The 17,938-nt window shown below is 43.2% G+C and overlaps 1 protein-coding gene and 1 long non-coding RNA gene across 3 annotated transcripts in view; both read left to right on the plus strand.

The window, feature by feature from the left end:
• col4a3 (collagen, type IV, alpha 3) overlaps positions 1-17,938 on the plus strand; it is a 47,421-nt gene that overhangs the window by 13,150 nt on the left and 16,333 nt on the right. Inside the window, exons 3-9 of one of the 2 annotated variants that reach the window (XM_082179081.1) lie at positions 12,701-12,790; positions 13,232-13,276; positions 13,372-13,416; positions 13,604-13,666; positions 13,772-13,825; positions 17,647-17,673; positions 17,793-17,867. In XM_082179081.1, the coding sequence (XP_082035207.1) occupies positions 12,701-12,790; positions 13,232-13,276; positions 13,372-13,416; positions 13,604-13,666; positions 13,772-13,825; positions 17,647-17,673; positions 17,793-17,867 (399 nt within the window). Of the gene's footprint in view, positions 1-12,700; positions 12,791-13,231; positions 13,288-13,371; positions 13,417-13,603; positions 13,667-13,771; positions 13,826-17,646; positions 17,674-17,792; positions 17,868-17,938 lie in introns of those variants that run through there. The other variant, XM_082179082.1, reaches the window with a different exon arrangement.
• Positions 14,826-17,610, plus strand: LOC309505693. The gene is made up of 2 exons (XR_014208548.1): positions 14,826-15,430; positions 16,565-17,610. It is a non-coding gene; the product is annotated as an uncharacterized lncRNA (long non-coding RNA).

Consider the following 17,938-nt stretch of genomic DNA (forward strand, 5'->3'; position numbering starts at 1 on the left):
CATGGCGTGGCATGAAAACAAAAACCAAATCATGAGCATAAACTTACATAACAGCAGACTACAGGAAACAATACTTGACAAAGACACATGGCAAACATGAGGGCTTAAATACACAGACTAATGACAAAACAAGGGACACCTGTGCACAATGATCAGACAATAAACCAATGACAAGACATGGCAGGATCACATGACAAACAGGGAATCACATGACAGACATGGAAACAAGACAAGAACAAAACCAGACCAAAACCGTGACACTAATGTGCAATTTTGACATAAATTAATTCATTATGATCAATGTATCACTTTTTATTGTAAACCTGTGATAAAACATCGATGCTTGGGTTTTAAATATTCAAGTAAACAACAAAAATGCCAGCAAACGGCCGCTTTTATCATGTTTGTTTTCAACGCTGTTTCAACGCTGTTTCCAGTGATTTCTGATTAGTTTTCTGATAAAACTTCCATTTGTTGGTGAATGGGTTAGTGTGACGTTGTTCCAGAGAGGCGTGTTACGGGCGTGTTTTAGTGAAGCGCTGTGGAGCTTCTGGCCCGGCAGTGGAAACGCAGGCCCGGTGCTATTAGCCCGAGGCTATTAGCCCGGCACGGCCAGTTTAAAGCCCTGGCCCGGCCCTGGCCCGACAGTGGAAACGCGGCTACTGAGACCAGAAACGCCTCGGTTACGACTGTAACCTCGGTTCCCTGAAGAGGGAACGAGCGTTGCGTCGAAAACTGACGCTATGGGAACGCTTTGCGTGATGACGTCTTGAAGCACATGTAAAATCAGTCCAATGGTGTGGCGGAACGTCAGAGGCGGGTGACGTCACGTACCAGGAAGCTATAAAAGCCGGCCCGAAACAGAAAACGAAAGCTTCGTAAAGTCTGAAGTCGCGCTGACAGGCATGAAGGAGATATGGCAAGGCGACGCAACGCTCGTTCCCTCTTCAGGGAACCGAGGTTACAGTCGTAACCGAGGCGTTCCCTTTCAAGGGAACTCCCGTTGCGTCGAAAACTGACGCTATGGGAACGTCTATACCAACGCCTCCATAGCTACAAATGTCTGTCCTGTGTGTAATCATGTGAGCAGCACTAAGAAGACAAAACATGAGACCCTGGAGTAGAGTCTAAATCCAGAGAGTAGAACCTGACGAAGGTGTGCGGTGAGGACCAGCCTGCCGCATCACAGACGTCCTGTACCATACTCCTAGTAGAGAGCGACCGGACAGCCAAAGGAGAAGGCTGTCCAGCCGCCTCATAAGCCAGTGAGATAGTCTCAACCACCCACTTGCTCATCCTTTGCTTAGACACTGGACCTCCCTTGTTAGGGGAGCAAAAGTCACTTTTACGCCACAGGGCAGCTCTGTGGACATACGCGTCTAACGCCCGAACAGGGCAAAGCAAATTATTCGCCTCCTGGTCCGATTTCGAAAGGGAGGAGGACCTCCAAGTGCCACGAGGGAAACGAGATACCAAAGGGTCTTTCCCCACAGACATTCCACCCAAAGGACTGTGGTAAGCACCTACGGCCGCCACATAAACCTTTAAAGTGGACGGGGTCAGACCTGCAGTGAACCGGTCCTGCAGGAACTCCAGAACTGTACCAATTGGGCAGTTGACTGGATCCAACCGACGGTCACTACACAAAGAGGTGAATACTCTTCAGTTCAGGGCATAAAGTTTCCTCGTGGAGGGAGCTTGGACTGTAGAATGGTCTCAACAACCTCAGTTGAGAGACCTGACTCTATGAGCTGGGCCCCCTCAGAGGCCAAGCCCACAGGTTCCACAGTTCTGGGCGGGGGTGAAATATTGAGCCCCCTGCTTGGGACAGAAGGTCCCTCCTGACGGGTAGCTCCAGAGGATGCCCGTCGAGGAGGGACACAAGATCGGGAAACCATACTCTGCCTGGCCAGCGCGGGGCTATAAAAAGCAGGCAAACCCGGTCCCTGCGAACTCTTTCCAGAACTCCCGGGAGCAGAGCAACTGGGGGAAAGGCGTACAGACGTAGCCTCGGCCACGTCTGTACCATAGCATCCAGTCCCAGAGGAGCTGGATGCGTGAAGGAGAACCAAAGTGGACAGTGAGACGTCTCTCGAGACGCAAACAGATCCACTTATAATTTCCATATCAGCTCCACCACCTCGGGGGTGGAGCCACCATTCCCCGGGCCTCGGCCCCTGTCTCGACAGAGTGTCTGCTCCTATATTCTGGACCCCGGGGATGTAGGCTGCCTTGAGTGACAGCAACTTCCCCTGGGACCACAAGAGGATATGGCATGCCAGCGCAAACCCCCTTGATATAGGCGACTACCGACGTGTTGTCCGTATGTACTACACATGGTGTCCCCTGAGACCTGTGATAAAGCTCCTCAGAGCCCGGAAGACAGCTAACATCTCTAGGCTATAGAATGCCAGGAACGATGATGGTCTTCCCACAGACCTTGAGATGAGCGACCCTCAGGATCGCTCCCCAACCCGTGAGGGAAGCATCCGTCGTTAGCAGTTTGCGACGACAAGGAGCTCCCAGCACTGGGCCCTGGGACAGGAACCAAGGTTTCTTCCACATAACCAAGGCACGTAGGCATCACCGCGTGACCTTGATTGTGCGAAATGGGTTGCCCCTCGGGGAAAACCCTCTGGTCCTGAGCCACCACTGCAGGGGCCTCATGTGCAGCAGTCCAAAAGGTATCCCGTTGGAAGCTGCTGCCATGAAACCCAACAGTCTCTGGAACTGTTTGACAGTGAGTAGCTGGCCTAGCTTTACACTTCTCACAGCTGCCAGGATGGAATCGAAGCGTGGCGATGACAGGCGCGCCTGCATCGACACTGAATCCCAAACCACGCCTAAAAAAGTGGTCCTCTAAAATGGAGAAAGCACACTCTTCTTGGCGTTCAGCCGTAACCCCAACTCTTTCATATGGGCGAGAACAACATCTCGATGTTGAACCGCCATCTAATGCGACTGAGCTAAAATCAACCAATCGTCGATGTAGTTCGTGATGCGAATACCCCGGAGGCGCAGAGGCGCCAGAGCTGCATCCACGCATTTGGTGAAAGTGCGGGGTGATAAAGCCAGGCCGAATGGAAGAACTCGATATTGGTATGCTTTGCCCCCGAAAGCAAACCTCAGGAACTTCCAATGACACGGACGGATGGAATATGCGTCCTTGAGGTCTATCGTGACAAACCAGTCCTCGGACCTGATCTGTGGCACGATTTGTCTCAAGGTTAACATTTTGAACTTGAGCTGCATGGCTGACTCGTACAGAACTCGAAGATCTAAAATGGGACGCAATCCCCCGTCCTTTTTTGGAACTATGAAGTACCGGCTGTAAAACCCAGTTTCCCTGTTGGAGGGGGGTACATATTCTATGGCCCCTTTCTCTAACAGAGTGTTTACTTCATGTTCCACAACCAGAACCTTCTCGGGGCCCACCACTGTGGGCAGGACCCCCATAAACCGCGGTGGGCGTTAATAGAATTGTATCTAATACCCTTTTTCCACGGTCTGCAGGACCCAACGAGAAACATTTGACAGTAGCTTCCACGCTGTCAAATATTCTACTAGAGGTACCAGTCTCTCGAGACTGGTTTCTGGATTTTGTTGCTGTTGAGTAGTCGGTTCGTCGCCCTGTAACGGCGCACCGGCAGGGAACGACCAAACAGACTGCTCCAGCACCCTCCTCAGAGGGGGCGGGCATCCCGAGGCCACTACGTTTCCGGGTGGACCTTGAGATATGTGCTCGCCGGAGACCGCTGCGCCCTGTAACACCGGAGGCGGCAGGGTTGGCAGAACGGTCCCCTGAGGGCACCGAAGAGAGACGGCACCGTATTTTTCTCCTGCTGTTGAGTAGTCGGTTCGTCGCCCTGTAACGGCACACCGGCAGGGAACGACCAAACAGATTGCTCTAGCACCCTCCTCAGAGGGGGCGGGCATCCCGAGGCCACTACGTTTCCGGGTGGACCTTGAGATATGTGCTCGCCGGAGACCGCTGCGCCCTGTAACACCAGAGGTGGCAGGGTTGGCAGAACGGTCCCCTGAGGGCACCGAAGAGAGACGGGCACCGTGAAAAGAGGTGTTAACCGCTCTGCTTCGGGGGGACTACCCTCATTTGTCCTGAGCCCTCAGACATCAGGACTTTTCCCCAGCAGCCTTCTTGGCGGTAATAACGGTCCGCAGATCCGTTTTACCCCTCGAAGACTGCTGGGTTTGAGAGCGCCCTCCGTGTCCCCGAGATTTTTGTGGGGGAGCACGGGAGGAAACGCTCTGTTTCTGAGTGGCGCGGTGCTCAGCGCTCTTTTTAGACTGCTCCCGCTCAGCAGCCTCATAGAAAGAACGGCGGGGGAGAAGATTCTGAAGTGCAGCTGCCTGTTTTGAAGCTTCTTGTGACTTCGCTACAGCACTATTAACTGCGTCTCCAAATAACCCTTGCGTGGATACTGGTGCATCTAAAAGAACATGTTTTTCTTTGTCCTTTATGTCACTTAAGTTGAGCCACAGATGCCTCTCAGTGGCCACCAGGGCTGCCATAGAGCGGCCGATGGATTTAGCCGTCTCCTTGGTGGCCCTGAGAGACAAATCTGTGGCTCTACGCAGTTCAGACACCGTATCAGCACTAATACCCCCGCCATCCTCAGAATCACCCAATAACTCAGCCTGGTAAGCCTGCATTATGGACATTGTATGTAAACACGCTGCAGCTTGACCGGCGGCGGCATAAGCTTTATGAACCAGGGAAGATGTAACTTTTACTGGCTTGGATGGAAGTGCAGGAGCCTTCAGAGAAGATGCCGTTGCTGGAGAGAGATAGCTCGCGAGCGTCTCTTCCACCCTCGGCATCTCCCCATAACCATGCTCTTTATAATTGTGAATGGATGAATAGTGTGATGTTTGTGCAGTATACACTCGATATGACACTGGTTTCCCCCCACGATCTCGACACCTCAGTGTGGAGATCGGGGAAAAACGGAAGGCTTCTGCACTGAGGCTGTGCACGAGATGGCAGGAAACGTTCGTCGAGCTTGCTTTTCGAACGAGCGCCCTGCCTATCTTCTGGCCACTCAATAGATAATCGCTCAACAGCTCTAGTGATAACATCAAGCAATTTTTCAAACGCATGATACTGAGGTGGCGAATCCTCAGACTCAGCGTCAATACTAACAACGTCCAACTCCTCAGAGCTGGACAATTGCAGTATTGGTGCCTCCATCGGGGGGGAAGAAACCGCAACGCGTGCTTCCACACCCTGATGAGAGGCACTGGATCTATCAGAAGGAGGCTGAGATAAGGCAGAGCCCGTCTCAACATCCACTGATAGATCCATTTGCGAACCCCAGGTCTGTGATTGCCGCCGTGCCTCGGCAGCGGCGGGACCAGAGCCCTGGGGAACGCGATCGGGATCGGATCACGATCGCGGGATCGCGATCGTGAACCGAGCCAAGCGGGATCGGAGCGAACGCAATGGAAGCGCGTCGCAATGCACACAGTCACCACCCTCGAGTGCTGACTGGGCATGCTCCTCACCCAAACAAACAACACAAAGAGTGTGAGTATCACCTCCCGTTAAATAACGCGGGCAGGGATGGACACACACTCTAAACTGCTGCTTGCTCGCCATACTGAATATATATATATATGTGATATAGACAGACAACACCAAATATACAGACAGATTTCACACAGAGCGCAACTGAAGACTCAGAAAGCTTTCGTTTTCTGTTTCGGGCCGGCTTTTATAGCTTCCTGGTACGTGACGTCACCCGCCTCTGACGTTCCGCCACACCATTGGACTGATTTTACATGTGCTTCAAGACGTCATCACGCAAAGCGTTCCCATAGCGTCAGTTTTCGACGCAACGGGAGTTCCCTTGAAAGGGAACTGTCTGGTTACTGACATTCTTCTTAATATCTTCCTTTCTGTTCAGCAGAAGAAAGAAATTCATAAAGGATTGAAACAACATGAGGGTGAGTATATGATGAGGGAATTAAAGGCACACTATGCAAGATTTGAAATATGAAACATTATGGTTACCATATTATACATATCTACGTTTGAGCAGATATCCACAAACACAGTAACAGTAAACACGGGTCTAAATATTATAATATGCACCTTATATCTAGCAACAGTTCAACTGCAATGTGAAGTTTATGCAACAATAACATAAACTAATAATTAAGAATTTCTTACCTTACATCTTTCTTGTCTTCAAATCGCGTTCTTCTTCTTCTGAGGTAAATCCATTGTAAGCTCACGGAGCGTCTTTCAAACTCGACGAAAAGCAGAGACTTGTGAAGTGTTTTGGTGTTTTGTTTTTGAGGTAACGAGCGCGTTCGCGTTCCATGTGGAGATTTGCATGTGAATCTCTTTTGCGCGCGTGGGCGTGGTCAAATTAAAAATAATGAGCAAGGGTTTGAGATACTGGACATCCTGTTGGTTTTATACAAATTACTTAAACAGAGAATATTTGTTTTCAGTTTGAATCCGATCATTTAAAAGTACACACTTAAATGTTTATAAAGGTATATGGCTCATAAATGTGTGAATAGTATTCGCTGAGCTTTGTTTCAGTTTATAGACGTGCTCAAGAAAAAAAAGTTCACTGCGACGGGGAGGCAGAATGCACACCTTGTTTATTTTATTTATTTTACAAAAGCACAATGTTTTGATTTGATTGTAAGTGGACACATACAAAAGTAGAAATATCACAGATTCTTTTTTTATATTTCTTTTTTCTGTATGACCATAAATGATGGAGTAATTTAAGTTTATTGTGCTACAATGTGAAGAAAATCCAGCAAAATGCTGGGGCGCTTTTGCCGACCCCAGAGGGTTAAAGGGTCATGAAACCCTAAACCAAATTTTCTGAGATTTTAACAGAGGTATGTGTGTTGAACACCATTGAAGACAATATTAGCATCTGTTAGATTTAATAATAGGGGGGAAATGGTTAAATTTTAGTTTTTTTCCACTATTTTCATCTTCCGGGTTTAAAATCTTCATCGTGTCCACGTCACAGGCTCATCGGTGTCTCATTATTATTCATGACTGAGTTTTCTTATCCAATGAGAAGACACTTGCTCTTAATTATTCATGACACCACGTGGAACTTTCAAATGACAGACATGTCAAACTGTGATATCGCGTAGTAGATGAGAGAGGCAATGATGGGACGCGCGTTTGTTTTTGTGGTGCAAAAGTTCTAGTGCATCTTTCCCCGCGATGCTGCCAGGGCTAGACTTGGTTGGTTGGCCATCAACAACGGACACATCTAAACTATTTGTGTGTAGCAACAATTCAACTGGAGAATGGTGGACTTCGGCCTTGTACGTTACACCAATGCAGTCTTGCGAGTGATGCGGTCCCGAGGACTTTTCTATCGCTTTAGGGTGCTTTCACATCTGTAGTTCGGTTCATTTGGTCCGGACCAAGGGCGAAAAATGATACATTGTAGCATTTTTCAGGCGTTTTGGTTCCTTTTCACACCACACTGATTGCTCTGGTCCGAATCAGTTTATGAGTTGATAAACGAACCAAAATGCAGTCACGTGACAACATCCACATCACTCGTTGGCCAGATGTGTCTTGAACGCATTCCCATAACTGTACTTCAATTGGTCAGAATTAACGTGCGGGAAAATTCCAACAGAACTCCCAGAAGTAATCCGGCAGACAGAGACAACACGCCGCTGTTTACGGAGAGACGACTGCGTGAGCTGATTGTATCCTTGGTCATATTTTATTATAGAATTTGTCTACACCACTTTAGACAAACAATAATATTTGAGAATGAAGCGATATGCGGCTCGAAAATAATGTGTTAATGCACTGCACGCAGCGAAGGCGCATCACAAGTCACTTCAGGAGGAGGCGTGCATTAATGTTGCTAAACATGTTATGGAGTGAGAGATAGAGGACCAAAAAGCGAGATTCACAATAATTCAGTCTTTAATGGAAATGAGAAGCGAATAACTGAATCAATAAGGAACATAAATCTTCTCAGGATTCTCAGGTAACAGTCAAACAGAAAATTTCGCTCGTAGAAAATAGGACATAAACTGCAGGTAGCAAATAACTTTTTACTGGAACTCTTGATGCGCAGCAACGCGTTAGGCGAAGTTGAGGTTCCAGTGGAGACTGCAGAGAGACGCGAAGCCCGCTGAGAGAGAGAGGGTACCGTAGACTGGATACCGCGTCTGGTCAGGAACTCAGCGTCTGAATTGGCAGGGCAGAGTTCAGTGAGCGTGTAAGAGAATGGATAAATATACCGGCTCGAGGAGAGGCTTCCACACGAATCAGACAGGACAGGACTCGACTCGACTCGACAAGAAAGGGAAGGGAAGCGTCATCGTCATTGAAAGCTTGGAATAAACTGACAAAGAGACAGAGAAAGAGAGGGTTAGAAATAGTAGGAAGCATCAGGGGAAAAGGAGGAACAGGTGAGAGGATAGAGCGCAGATTAAGGTAAATGGGAACAGCTGAAACTGATGAGGCTAAAGTGATGGTGTAGCGAATGAGTGTGTAGCGTGGCCACAAGAGGGAGACAGAGAAGGGAGGAACCCGGATTATGACAAAACAGTGACATGCTCATCATCCCAAAAAAAATCCAACGATCCATCAGGTAATGTTGTGCCCTTTCTCTCTTTAAAATTGTTTTTGAGAGTTGAGACATAATGGTCATCAGACCAAATTTCTATCAGGCTCCTCACAACTCCAAGTTTGTCCGCGAGCTGTCATGCTTAAAGTGCAAACTGTCAACAAACATTTCTCCTCATCCCATAATCACAGCGCAGCTGACTACGGCAACTGGTTTAGTCCAAAAATGCGCAGTTCTTTGGCAGTTGGTTCTGTTCGAGGTCGGATCACGTTCTCACCAGGGGGGCAGGGTTTCATAAAATATTGAAGCTTCCCCGGGCGCCGCCATTGATTAGCAGACCATCACCTTCTGTTAGCATTCCATTGACTCCCATTCATTTTGGCGTCACTTTGACAGCGAATAACTTTACATCTGAGGCGTTTAAAGACTCCATTTGTCCATTATTTATTTCTAAAGAAACACGAAAATGTATAAAAGGCTCCATTACCTTGTATCTTACGTTATGGCCCCGTAGAAGCAATTTTTGTAAAAATAGGCTAACGATTGCGTCATAACCACGCGACTCTCTGTCGCACAGTAGAGAGATTACCGTATGGACAGGAGGAGAAGCTCGCGTGCAATCGGGGGGACGTGGAGGCAAAATGACAAAGTAATTAGGCTAATCAGAATACTTAGCAAAAGTTTCTCCTGCTCCTAGCTCATGGACACCTCCTACTCACGCTCTCTGTCTCTGCAAGTTTCGGAAGGGAATGATTCAGATTTCTCTTGGCACAGCTACTAGAAGACAGACGGGTTGCACACGTCACATCTACGTCATCAAGCTCAGTTTGAGTCTGCGCAGTACGCTCAGCCATCAGGAAGTGAGAGCTTCTAATTGACTTCACTTGTCTCCGTTGAAATCAATGGGGTCGCTGTGTCCAGTTTATATACTGTCTATGGTTCTCATCACAAACGAACCGCTCCAGAGTTCGTTTGAAAGCGTACCGAGACCACCTCTTCCAGGAGGTCTCGGTACGCTTGTTTGGTCCGCTTTTGGTGCGCACCGAGTGCGATTGCCGCATTCACACCTGCCCAAATGAACCGCACCAATGGGGAAAATGAACTCTAGTGCAATTCAACCGAACTAAACGAGGCAGGTGTGAAAGCACCCTAGGTGTGTGTGTGTGTGTGTATGTGTAAAATGCAACCCTGACCGTTTTACTTGCCTTTTGTTAAATAATCACTCGTTATTAAAATTGAGATATTTCAATAATACCTCAATCGTATGGAACGTATGCTTAATTTGTGCAAATTTCTATGTCACTGTCCATCTTTATTATGTGGGTTTAGGGGGCGCGTAGTCTAGGCTATGTACGGAACGTTGTTTTTTTTTATGCGGAATTTTTTTTCTTTTCAAATATATGCATTTATAGTGTGTAAATAAACAAACATATATTTTATAATGACAATTATACATATACATGTACATTTATATGTTTACAATTATGATTACTGTAGTAGGCTAATATATGTAGCAGGGCATTCAGTTACTTTTGAACGGACGCCGCTGGCAAAACCAGCAATGCAAGTTTGAGAGGTGGCGCCCCGCCAAATCTCACGAGAATCACAACTTGCTTTACGGCACAACGTCACATACATCAACAACATATGAAGCAGCCTCTATGGAAGACACTAGAACGCATTTCAGATGTGAATCATGGCAGAGTCGACGAAGAAAACGAAGAAAGCACGGTCGGAAGCAGTGGCGGTTCTACATTGAATTACACCCTGGGCGAGACATAGTGTTCGAACATAATTTTTCTTACCCCATTGGCAGATCATGTTTTGCTTGTTTTAAGCAAAAACTCAATTTTTATTTATTTCCCCAGAAAACAAGACTTAATATCTTATGTCATTTTACTACTTTAGTAAAATAACGTTATGCATCTTTATTTAAGAAATGTTTGATATTTGGACTGGAAACAAGACAAGTTTCCAACTAAGTAAGAAAAGCATTTTTTGCAGTGTAATAACTGAACTTGTAACAGTTTTGTTGCAAAGCACAATATTATGGTGAAATTAGATCTCGTGTTTGAGTTAAAACCGAATTATTGTTAAGCATAGCAAGAATCATAGCAAAAAGGCTAACAAATAAGAGTTATACCCACCAATTAATATTGCCCCTTCATTCATGACATGGATACTGTAATCATACAGAGAAAACATAGTTGCATACCTTTATCTTAAGCTCGTTTCTAAATTGGGCACCTGATGGCTTTGACCTTTCTTGTCCATCTCTTATTTGGCACTCGACATCGACAATCAACAGATTTCCCCTGATCCCCCCCATACCAACTGTCACTCGCGACGAGTCACGACCAGAAGTCAAGACTAAACCAATTCACCTTGGTGGTGGTGACCAAGTAATCGTTTTGTATTACCTATTTTTATTAGCCATTCAGACAATTCAGAAAAACAAAAATGTGCAGGAAATATAGAGGCCTGTATTTATAATATTATGAATGAAATGTGCGTTATTTGGAAGAAAGTCGAGGTGTGACTGACTTAGATAACTATATGGTTCCCCCGTAACCCGCCCGCCCCTGTCCATTCCATTTGGGAGAGACCCAGAGGTGAACTGTCATCCGCGCCTCAGCGCCCCCTCCCCTTTCCCCTTCTCAAACAAACAACAGCTTCTGTGCACGGCATCTTCTCAGCAAGCAGGGGGCGCAAATTTGCCAATTCCCCACAGATAATAGAAAATCGCTTCGCGACGCAGAATTTTTTTTTTATTTTTTATTTTTTTTGCTCGTGCCGGCGGCACATTTATCTGTGCACATGACATCATAAATTTTTTTTTTTTTTTTTAATCACATGCCCTAGTAAAGTTTTATCTAATTAATTTCCCCTCCCCTCGATATCTCTTCTCTGATGACGTGTTTACTGGCATCTTTGACAATTTGATAATAAACCCTTGTGTCTTCCACAGAAAATTCAACACTGGAGTGAAACAGATTTGAAAGGGGTCATGACAGGGATTACGTTTTTTTTCCACAAAAAACAAACAAATATATATGCGAAAAAAACTATTATTTTCGACTTTCATTCTGACCATCTGTCTGAAATGATACGTTTTTAAGGGGCGGCTCCTTTAAGGCCTGTCAGTAAACGGCCACTGTTATGACTAATGTCACTGCATAGGAAACAGTATCAACGCCCATTAGCTATTGCATATGAGTAAATGTTTTGAAAGCATTTGTCATATAAATCCGTCATTTACAGACAAAGCATTGTGATTTCACAATGCTTTGTCTGTAAATGACGGATTTATATGACACATTTAGTTGCGGGTTATGATGCAGCTGCTGTAAGATCCAATACAGCTGACTGCTTTATCCTTCAACAAAAGTTATGCAAACTCTCCATTACACTTTGCCATGTTTACAAAACAAAATGCTCCGAACAAACATATAATCTTCCGATGCGATGCAGGACACCATTACAATAAACCATCCACTTGTTCCTGATGCTGGGATCCTTCTGAAGTCTATACAGAGACGCAAATGAGCTGTTTAAACTGGAAGCCTCAAAACAATATGTGTTCTGAAAATCCGATAAAAGTATCAAGCATGCTTGATATCCTCAGACTTGATAGAATCATAGGCTGAAGCTATCACATTTAAAAAATAAAGTCCCTGCACATCACATTTCTGTCAACTCCGACTGCCCAGAATCTGCAGAGCGGCTTTGACTTTTGGCAAGCTATAGTGTTGTCGACTCTTGACCGAAACGGAGCAAAAATCTCAGCAAACAATGTGTAGTGTATTCCAGTCTTTACTGTGTTTTAAACAAACATGTTACTCAATCATGCAACACAATCATCAAAGTTACAAATATTTTTGCAGAATTAGTTATGAATTCGGCTAATTCTTATGAATTAAATTGTATGATATGATCTCATTTGTACATTTTTGTATGACCTGCTTACCCCTCACTGACAGTTATTTTTTTATTTTTTTATTTTTTTTTACATGTTTTTATACAAATAAAATAATTTGTCAAAATCTCAATCTCTCAATGATTTGCGTTTAAAGCTACCGCTGCTTTTTCTGTCTTCCTCTCAGGGTCAGATGGGGTATCCTGGTATGGATGGTGTAATGGGAGTTCAGGGGTATCCAGGAAAGGAAGGCCCTCCTGGACGTCCTGGTCCAATTGTATGTAACATATGGCTGCATTACAAGCACACAGTTTCAAAATATATCAAATGTATAAAATATAATGTTCTAAATCTTACACAAGCTTTTAGAGGAACAATATAGAATTTCCCCTCTATTTCCTCTCCGCTGCTTATAGAGTTTTTCGTTCTTTGCCATTCACCTACAGACAAATATATTAAGGCATAACAGTTAAATGATGAACTTATAGAATTTGAGACATTATTACTGCAATATTTTTGTGTAAGTCTATTGTGAAATTTGCTATATAACTTAAATATGCTTTACTTTTCATTATAACATGTTGCCATATTCTTATACTGAGATTGAGAGTATCTTTTCGACATTCAACAACATAAACAAATTGATTGTTGTATAGATTCTGTATTAGAGCACTGATTAATGTTGATAAAATGTATACTTTTTTTTTTTATCACACAGGGAAACATGGGAAGTACAGGCATGCGCGGACATAAAGGTTCTAGGGTACGGAGTGTGTGAGTGTGTTAATATATTTCCGATGACACTTGCAGAATAATTGAACACTAGCCAATCTCTCTCGTTCTCATTCTCTCAATAAGGGAACTTCAGGGATGCCAGGATTCTTTGGCCCACCGGGACTACCGGTAAGTTTTGGGAATAGTTTTGAGAGCTAATTGCTTAATAACTTGCATTAGAGTGTACATTTCTGGCCAAAATGCTTAAAAGAGGAAACCAGATGCTACTTATGTCGTAAAAGTCACTTTATGACACCATCATTGCTGCTTTGCTAACATTTACAGAGAATGTCATTTTGTGAATATCATGTTTTAGGGGCTCCCTGGGAAAGAGGGGCCGAGGGGGCCTCCTGGTCTCCCAGGATGCAATGGAACAAAGGTAATCCAGAAGAATGGATCAGTATTTGTGAATAAATTGTTATTCCTTTAAGCCCACCAACTGTCACTGTACTAAAGGTTACTGTAAACATTTTTTTTTTTTCAGGGTGAGCCTGGTTTTCCAGGCTCAATAGGCCAGATGGGAAATCCAGGATTGCTGGTGAGTTCTGAAAATGAGTATAATATCAGATAATGTTAATATGACGGTTGGCTGAGATAGCAAAGCGAACCCAGTTGCAGTGCTTTATTTGGGGAAATAAAAAACTAAATTTCTTTGAGGTGGGAATGAGGATACAAAACAAATACATGTTCAAATCACATCCCAAATCGCATACTGTCTGAGTAGGTACTACATTTTAAATTGAATTGAACTTACTTAGCGTCCGTTAAAAAAAGTCTTCGAATGCACACTTCAGAATCTAAGCAGAAATAACAGATCAGGGGACTTTTTGACTATACTGTTTTTCAAATACTACATACTAATCTTTTGGCGTACTGTCCTTCATATGATTTGGTGTTGGAGTGACAGCATTCAGCAGAGAGAGTGAGAATCAAAAAGAAGTTTATTGACAATCATAATCCAAGGTCATAGTCCATACCAGGCAGACGCTCAAGCACAGCAGATGTAATCAGTAGTGATGTGACATTTGAACCGAGGCGTCGGAGCTTGTGTCGAGAAAAAATGGGCGTGCCAGATGAAGCCGCGATTCGAGGCTTGTGTTGTTGACGTGAAAATCACGTGACTGATGACAAACGAGGCCTCGGTTTGTGTGGATACGTCATCGGTTCGGTCTGAGTGTCGCTTCTGGATAAAAGGCGGTTCGAAACTCGCGCCACCTTGTGGGTGTTGTCAGCAGTAGTAAAAAGCAGATGTAGTAGTGTTAAAGAGTCAGAAAGTTAAATAACCATTACCAGGAAGAAGGAAAAGTCACAAAAAGCAAACAAATCCAAAAGGACAATCCAAATCAAAAAATCCAGAGCAATCCAAATAATCGTATCTAATTAATATAACAAGACTATAATATAGCTAAGCCTAGGCTACTATAATTAATAATAACAATATACTATAACTATTCTAACCTGATAATGTAATAATATACAGCCCTAACACATGTAGCCTATGACACCATAACGACAATGACAATGATAGGAGACAGCAAGAAAGAGGGAATCCTCCCCTGTCTGGGCTCAACAGAAGCATCAGTATCCTCATTTATACCAGCTGGCACTGACATTTTTTAAATAAGTGTGTTACCCCAACACACTTGAAATAATTCTGTTTCTCAATAAAAATCGATTGTAATCCTTCCTTCCAGACTATTCTGTTGCAGTTTACTTTATTACACTCCCTCCAAGCACTGCACTCAACACGGTGTCACTGTTGTTGTTCATACTGTCTGTCACTATCCAAACAATTAATGAATATTTAATTAACTGTGTGTGTGACTCTGCACAAGTAAATTCAGACAGAGAAAGATACATATTTTATATTATACACTGTAATGGACAAATGTCTGCTCATGTCTTTTTATTATTGCAAATGAAAGGTTACATACATCAACAGCAAGTACAAAATAAATAAATAAATAAATAAATATTTTTATTTATACAAATATTTTTCTAAAATCGATATATTTTATAGACACTGGTTCAGAATTAATGAATTTGTCTGCTATTTCTTTGCACAGTAGCTAGGTGTCACTAGTGAGCAATGCTGAATGAAGCTTCGAGTAATGAACCTTTGGATGAAGCAATGGGCTGCGAGGTAGTGATGTTACATATGACACTGAAGCTTCGATGCGCGTATCACACAAGCGAAACAATTTCTAGTGAAGCCCCGTATCGGAGTGTGTATTGTTTTACTAGAGTCACGTGATCGATGACAAACGAAGCCTCACTTTCTCTCCAGTCACGTGCGCGTTTCGCTTTGGGTGTCAGAAGGCTCGAACTCCAGATCGTATTTAACGAGTCGTTGCCTCAGTCTGGTTGATGTGTTGTAGCCTACTTTGAAAGTTAAACAATATATTACATTTAAATAAGCAAAATTAATTTTTCGCTACTTAGGCTATTATTTTTTGTTGTGTCTTTTTGTTTTTGTAAAATCTTTGCACTTTTTGGTGATTTTAGGTAATTTGGTGTTGGTATTGGGGTTTAGGGTGGGATTAGGGGAGAGGGGTGTTGGTGTTTGGTGGAGGGTTTGTTTAGAGCAATGGCAACATCCAAAAATATAAAAATAATTAAAAACTTTATCAACCTTCTGTCATTCCTACAGTTGATTAAGCACTATCAGTAACAAGTGTCATAAGCACATTTAATAACAGATGATCCTATCAGACAATGTCCTTATTCATTGTGTGTGTGTGTGTAGAGAGAGAGAGAGAGAGAGAGAGAGAGAGAGAGAGAGAGAGAGAGAGAGAGAGAGAGAGAGAGAGAGAGAGAGAGAGAGAGAGAGAGAGAGAGAGAGAGAGAGAGAGAGAGAGAGAGAGAGAGAGAGAGAGAGAGAGAGAGAGAGAGAGAGAGAGAGAAAGAGAGAGAAAGAGAGAGAAATATATATATAGAGAGAGCCTACATTAGATCTTATTGAATCATATAAGCTCATTTTATATTTTAATTGTCACACTTTAATGGGTAAAATAATTTATTTAATGAACAAATCAAACACAAACATGAAAGGTTTTTATTTGTACACATAACATTGAAACTATGGAGTGTGTTGTGGTTGCTTCATCTGCCAGAGCTTCTAACACAGGCTTCTGGCTGCTTTATTTTAAATAACCACCAGATGGCGCTGCTCTCGGCGCTGTTCTCGACACTCTCGAAGCTTTGAATCTTTTCCCGGAACAGTCAGGGGAAAGCCTCAGTGATTCATGAGGCTTCATTTCCCCATCCCTACTGCGAGGTATCAGTGGTTCAGGAAGCCTCATTTTGCCATCACTAGTAATCAGTCCGAACACACATACAATCCATGAAGGGCAAACAGGAACGAGGAATCCAAGACTCAGGATGCAATAAACATAAAGAAAATGCTGACAGAGCACATGAACCAAAACAAACAAACAAGACTTTATAATGAATGCAGGGGAAAAGGCATTTAAATAGACAGGGTAATGAACTAAGAAAACAAGACACAGCTGAAACCGATAAACTAATAATGAGCAGAGAGTTCTGGGAAATGAAATTCGGTAATAACAGAGTTCATGGTGACAGTGAGGATGCCATCTGGTGGCACTTAAGGGTACCGCAGCTGACAGATGTTACACATACAATAGGAAAGTAAACGATTTCGGAGGCAGTTTAAGACCTAATAAATAACTAAACAATGTGGCTTCAACTAAAAGAGCAGCAGGTGTAAAAAGGCTCTATTACTATTTTTACCAAAATAAAAATAATAATTTGTTATATTATTATTATTATTATTATTATACCAGGAAAAGTAAACCAAATAATATATTTATTTGTATATATTTATTTTATATTAAATAAATTTGCATATGCAGGAAACAGGAACAGGAAAAATGGCAATTTCATAATAAAAGTACCTTAACAGAAAATGCTAAGCTACACCGAACAGAACTACAGAGTGTAATCAACATGAAAACAAGAAGATGCAATCAATATATGTGTACATTTTCATGTTCTATTTATGTTTTAATCATAACATTCAATGCACAACATATAATTCACAATGTATTAGAAAATTCTGAAACCTCCACCTAAGTGGCACACAGAAAGACAGATGTCGGTATGAACCTCTCATAAAATGCCATGGAATGATTACTTACATGCTATATAGATGTTTTCTATGTTTATATTTTCATTCCTTAAAGATTAAAATGTGGGTGCTGTGGGAAATGAAAAAAGTAAATGCTCTTGTTTTTCTTTGGTACTTTTTGCAATGTGTAAGTCTCATTTGAGCCTTACTCTGATTAAGGCTGCTAATTTAAACCACAAATTTGTTGTTGTTGTTGTTGTTGTATTTAGGGAAATCCAGGAATCCAAGGACCTAAGGTGTGTTGTATTCGATTAACTTCAGTCCTTTAAGAATTGTTAGCTAGCTTAATTGCTCATTTAATATAAAATGCTCACACGTATATTATAATATTATGATGACCTTAAATTATTTTTAGGGAGATAGCTATTTCTTCCCACCCCCCGAACAAGTGAGAGGCAGTTGTGGTTATCAAGGCAGAGATGGAGATAAAGTAAGAAAATTCATTATAAGTGAAAAATTCAGATTGAACATTTGGGCAAGCACTTTGTTTATTACTTTATG

Source organism: Leuciscus leuciscus, assembly GCF_965113295.1.
Source record: "Leuciscus leuciscus genome assembly, chromosome: 9".
NCBI classification, from domain to species: Eukaryota; Metazoa; Chordata; class Actinopteri; order Cypriniformes; family Leuciscidae; genus Leuciscus; species Leuciscus leuciscus.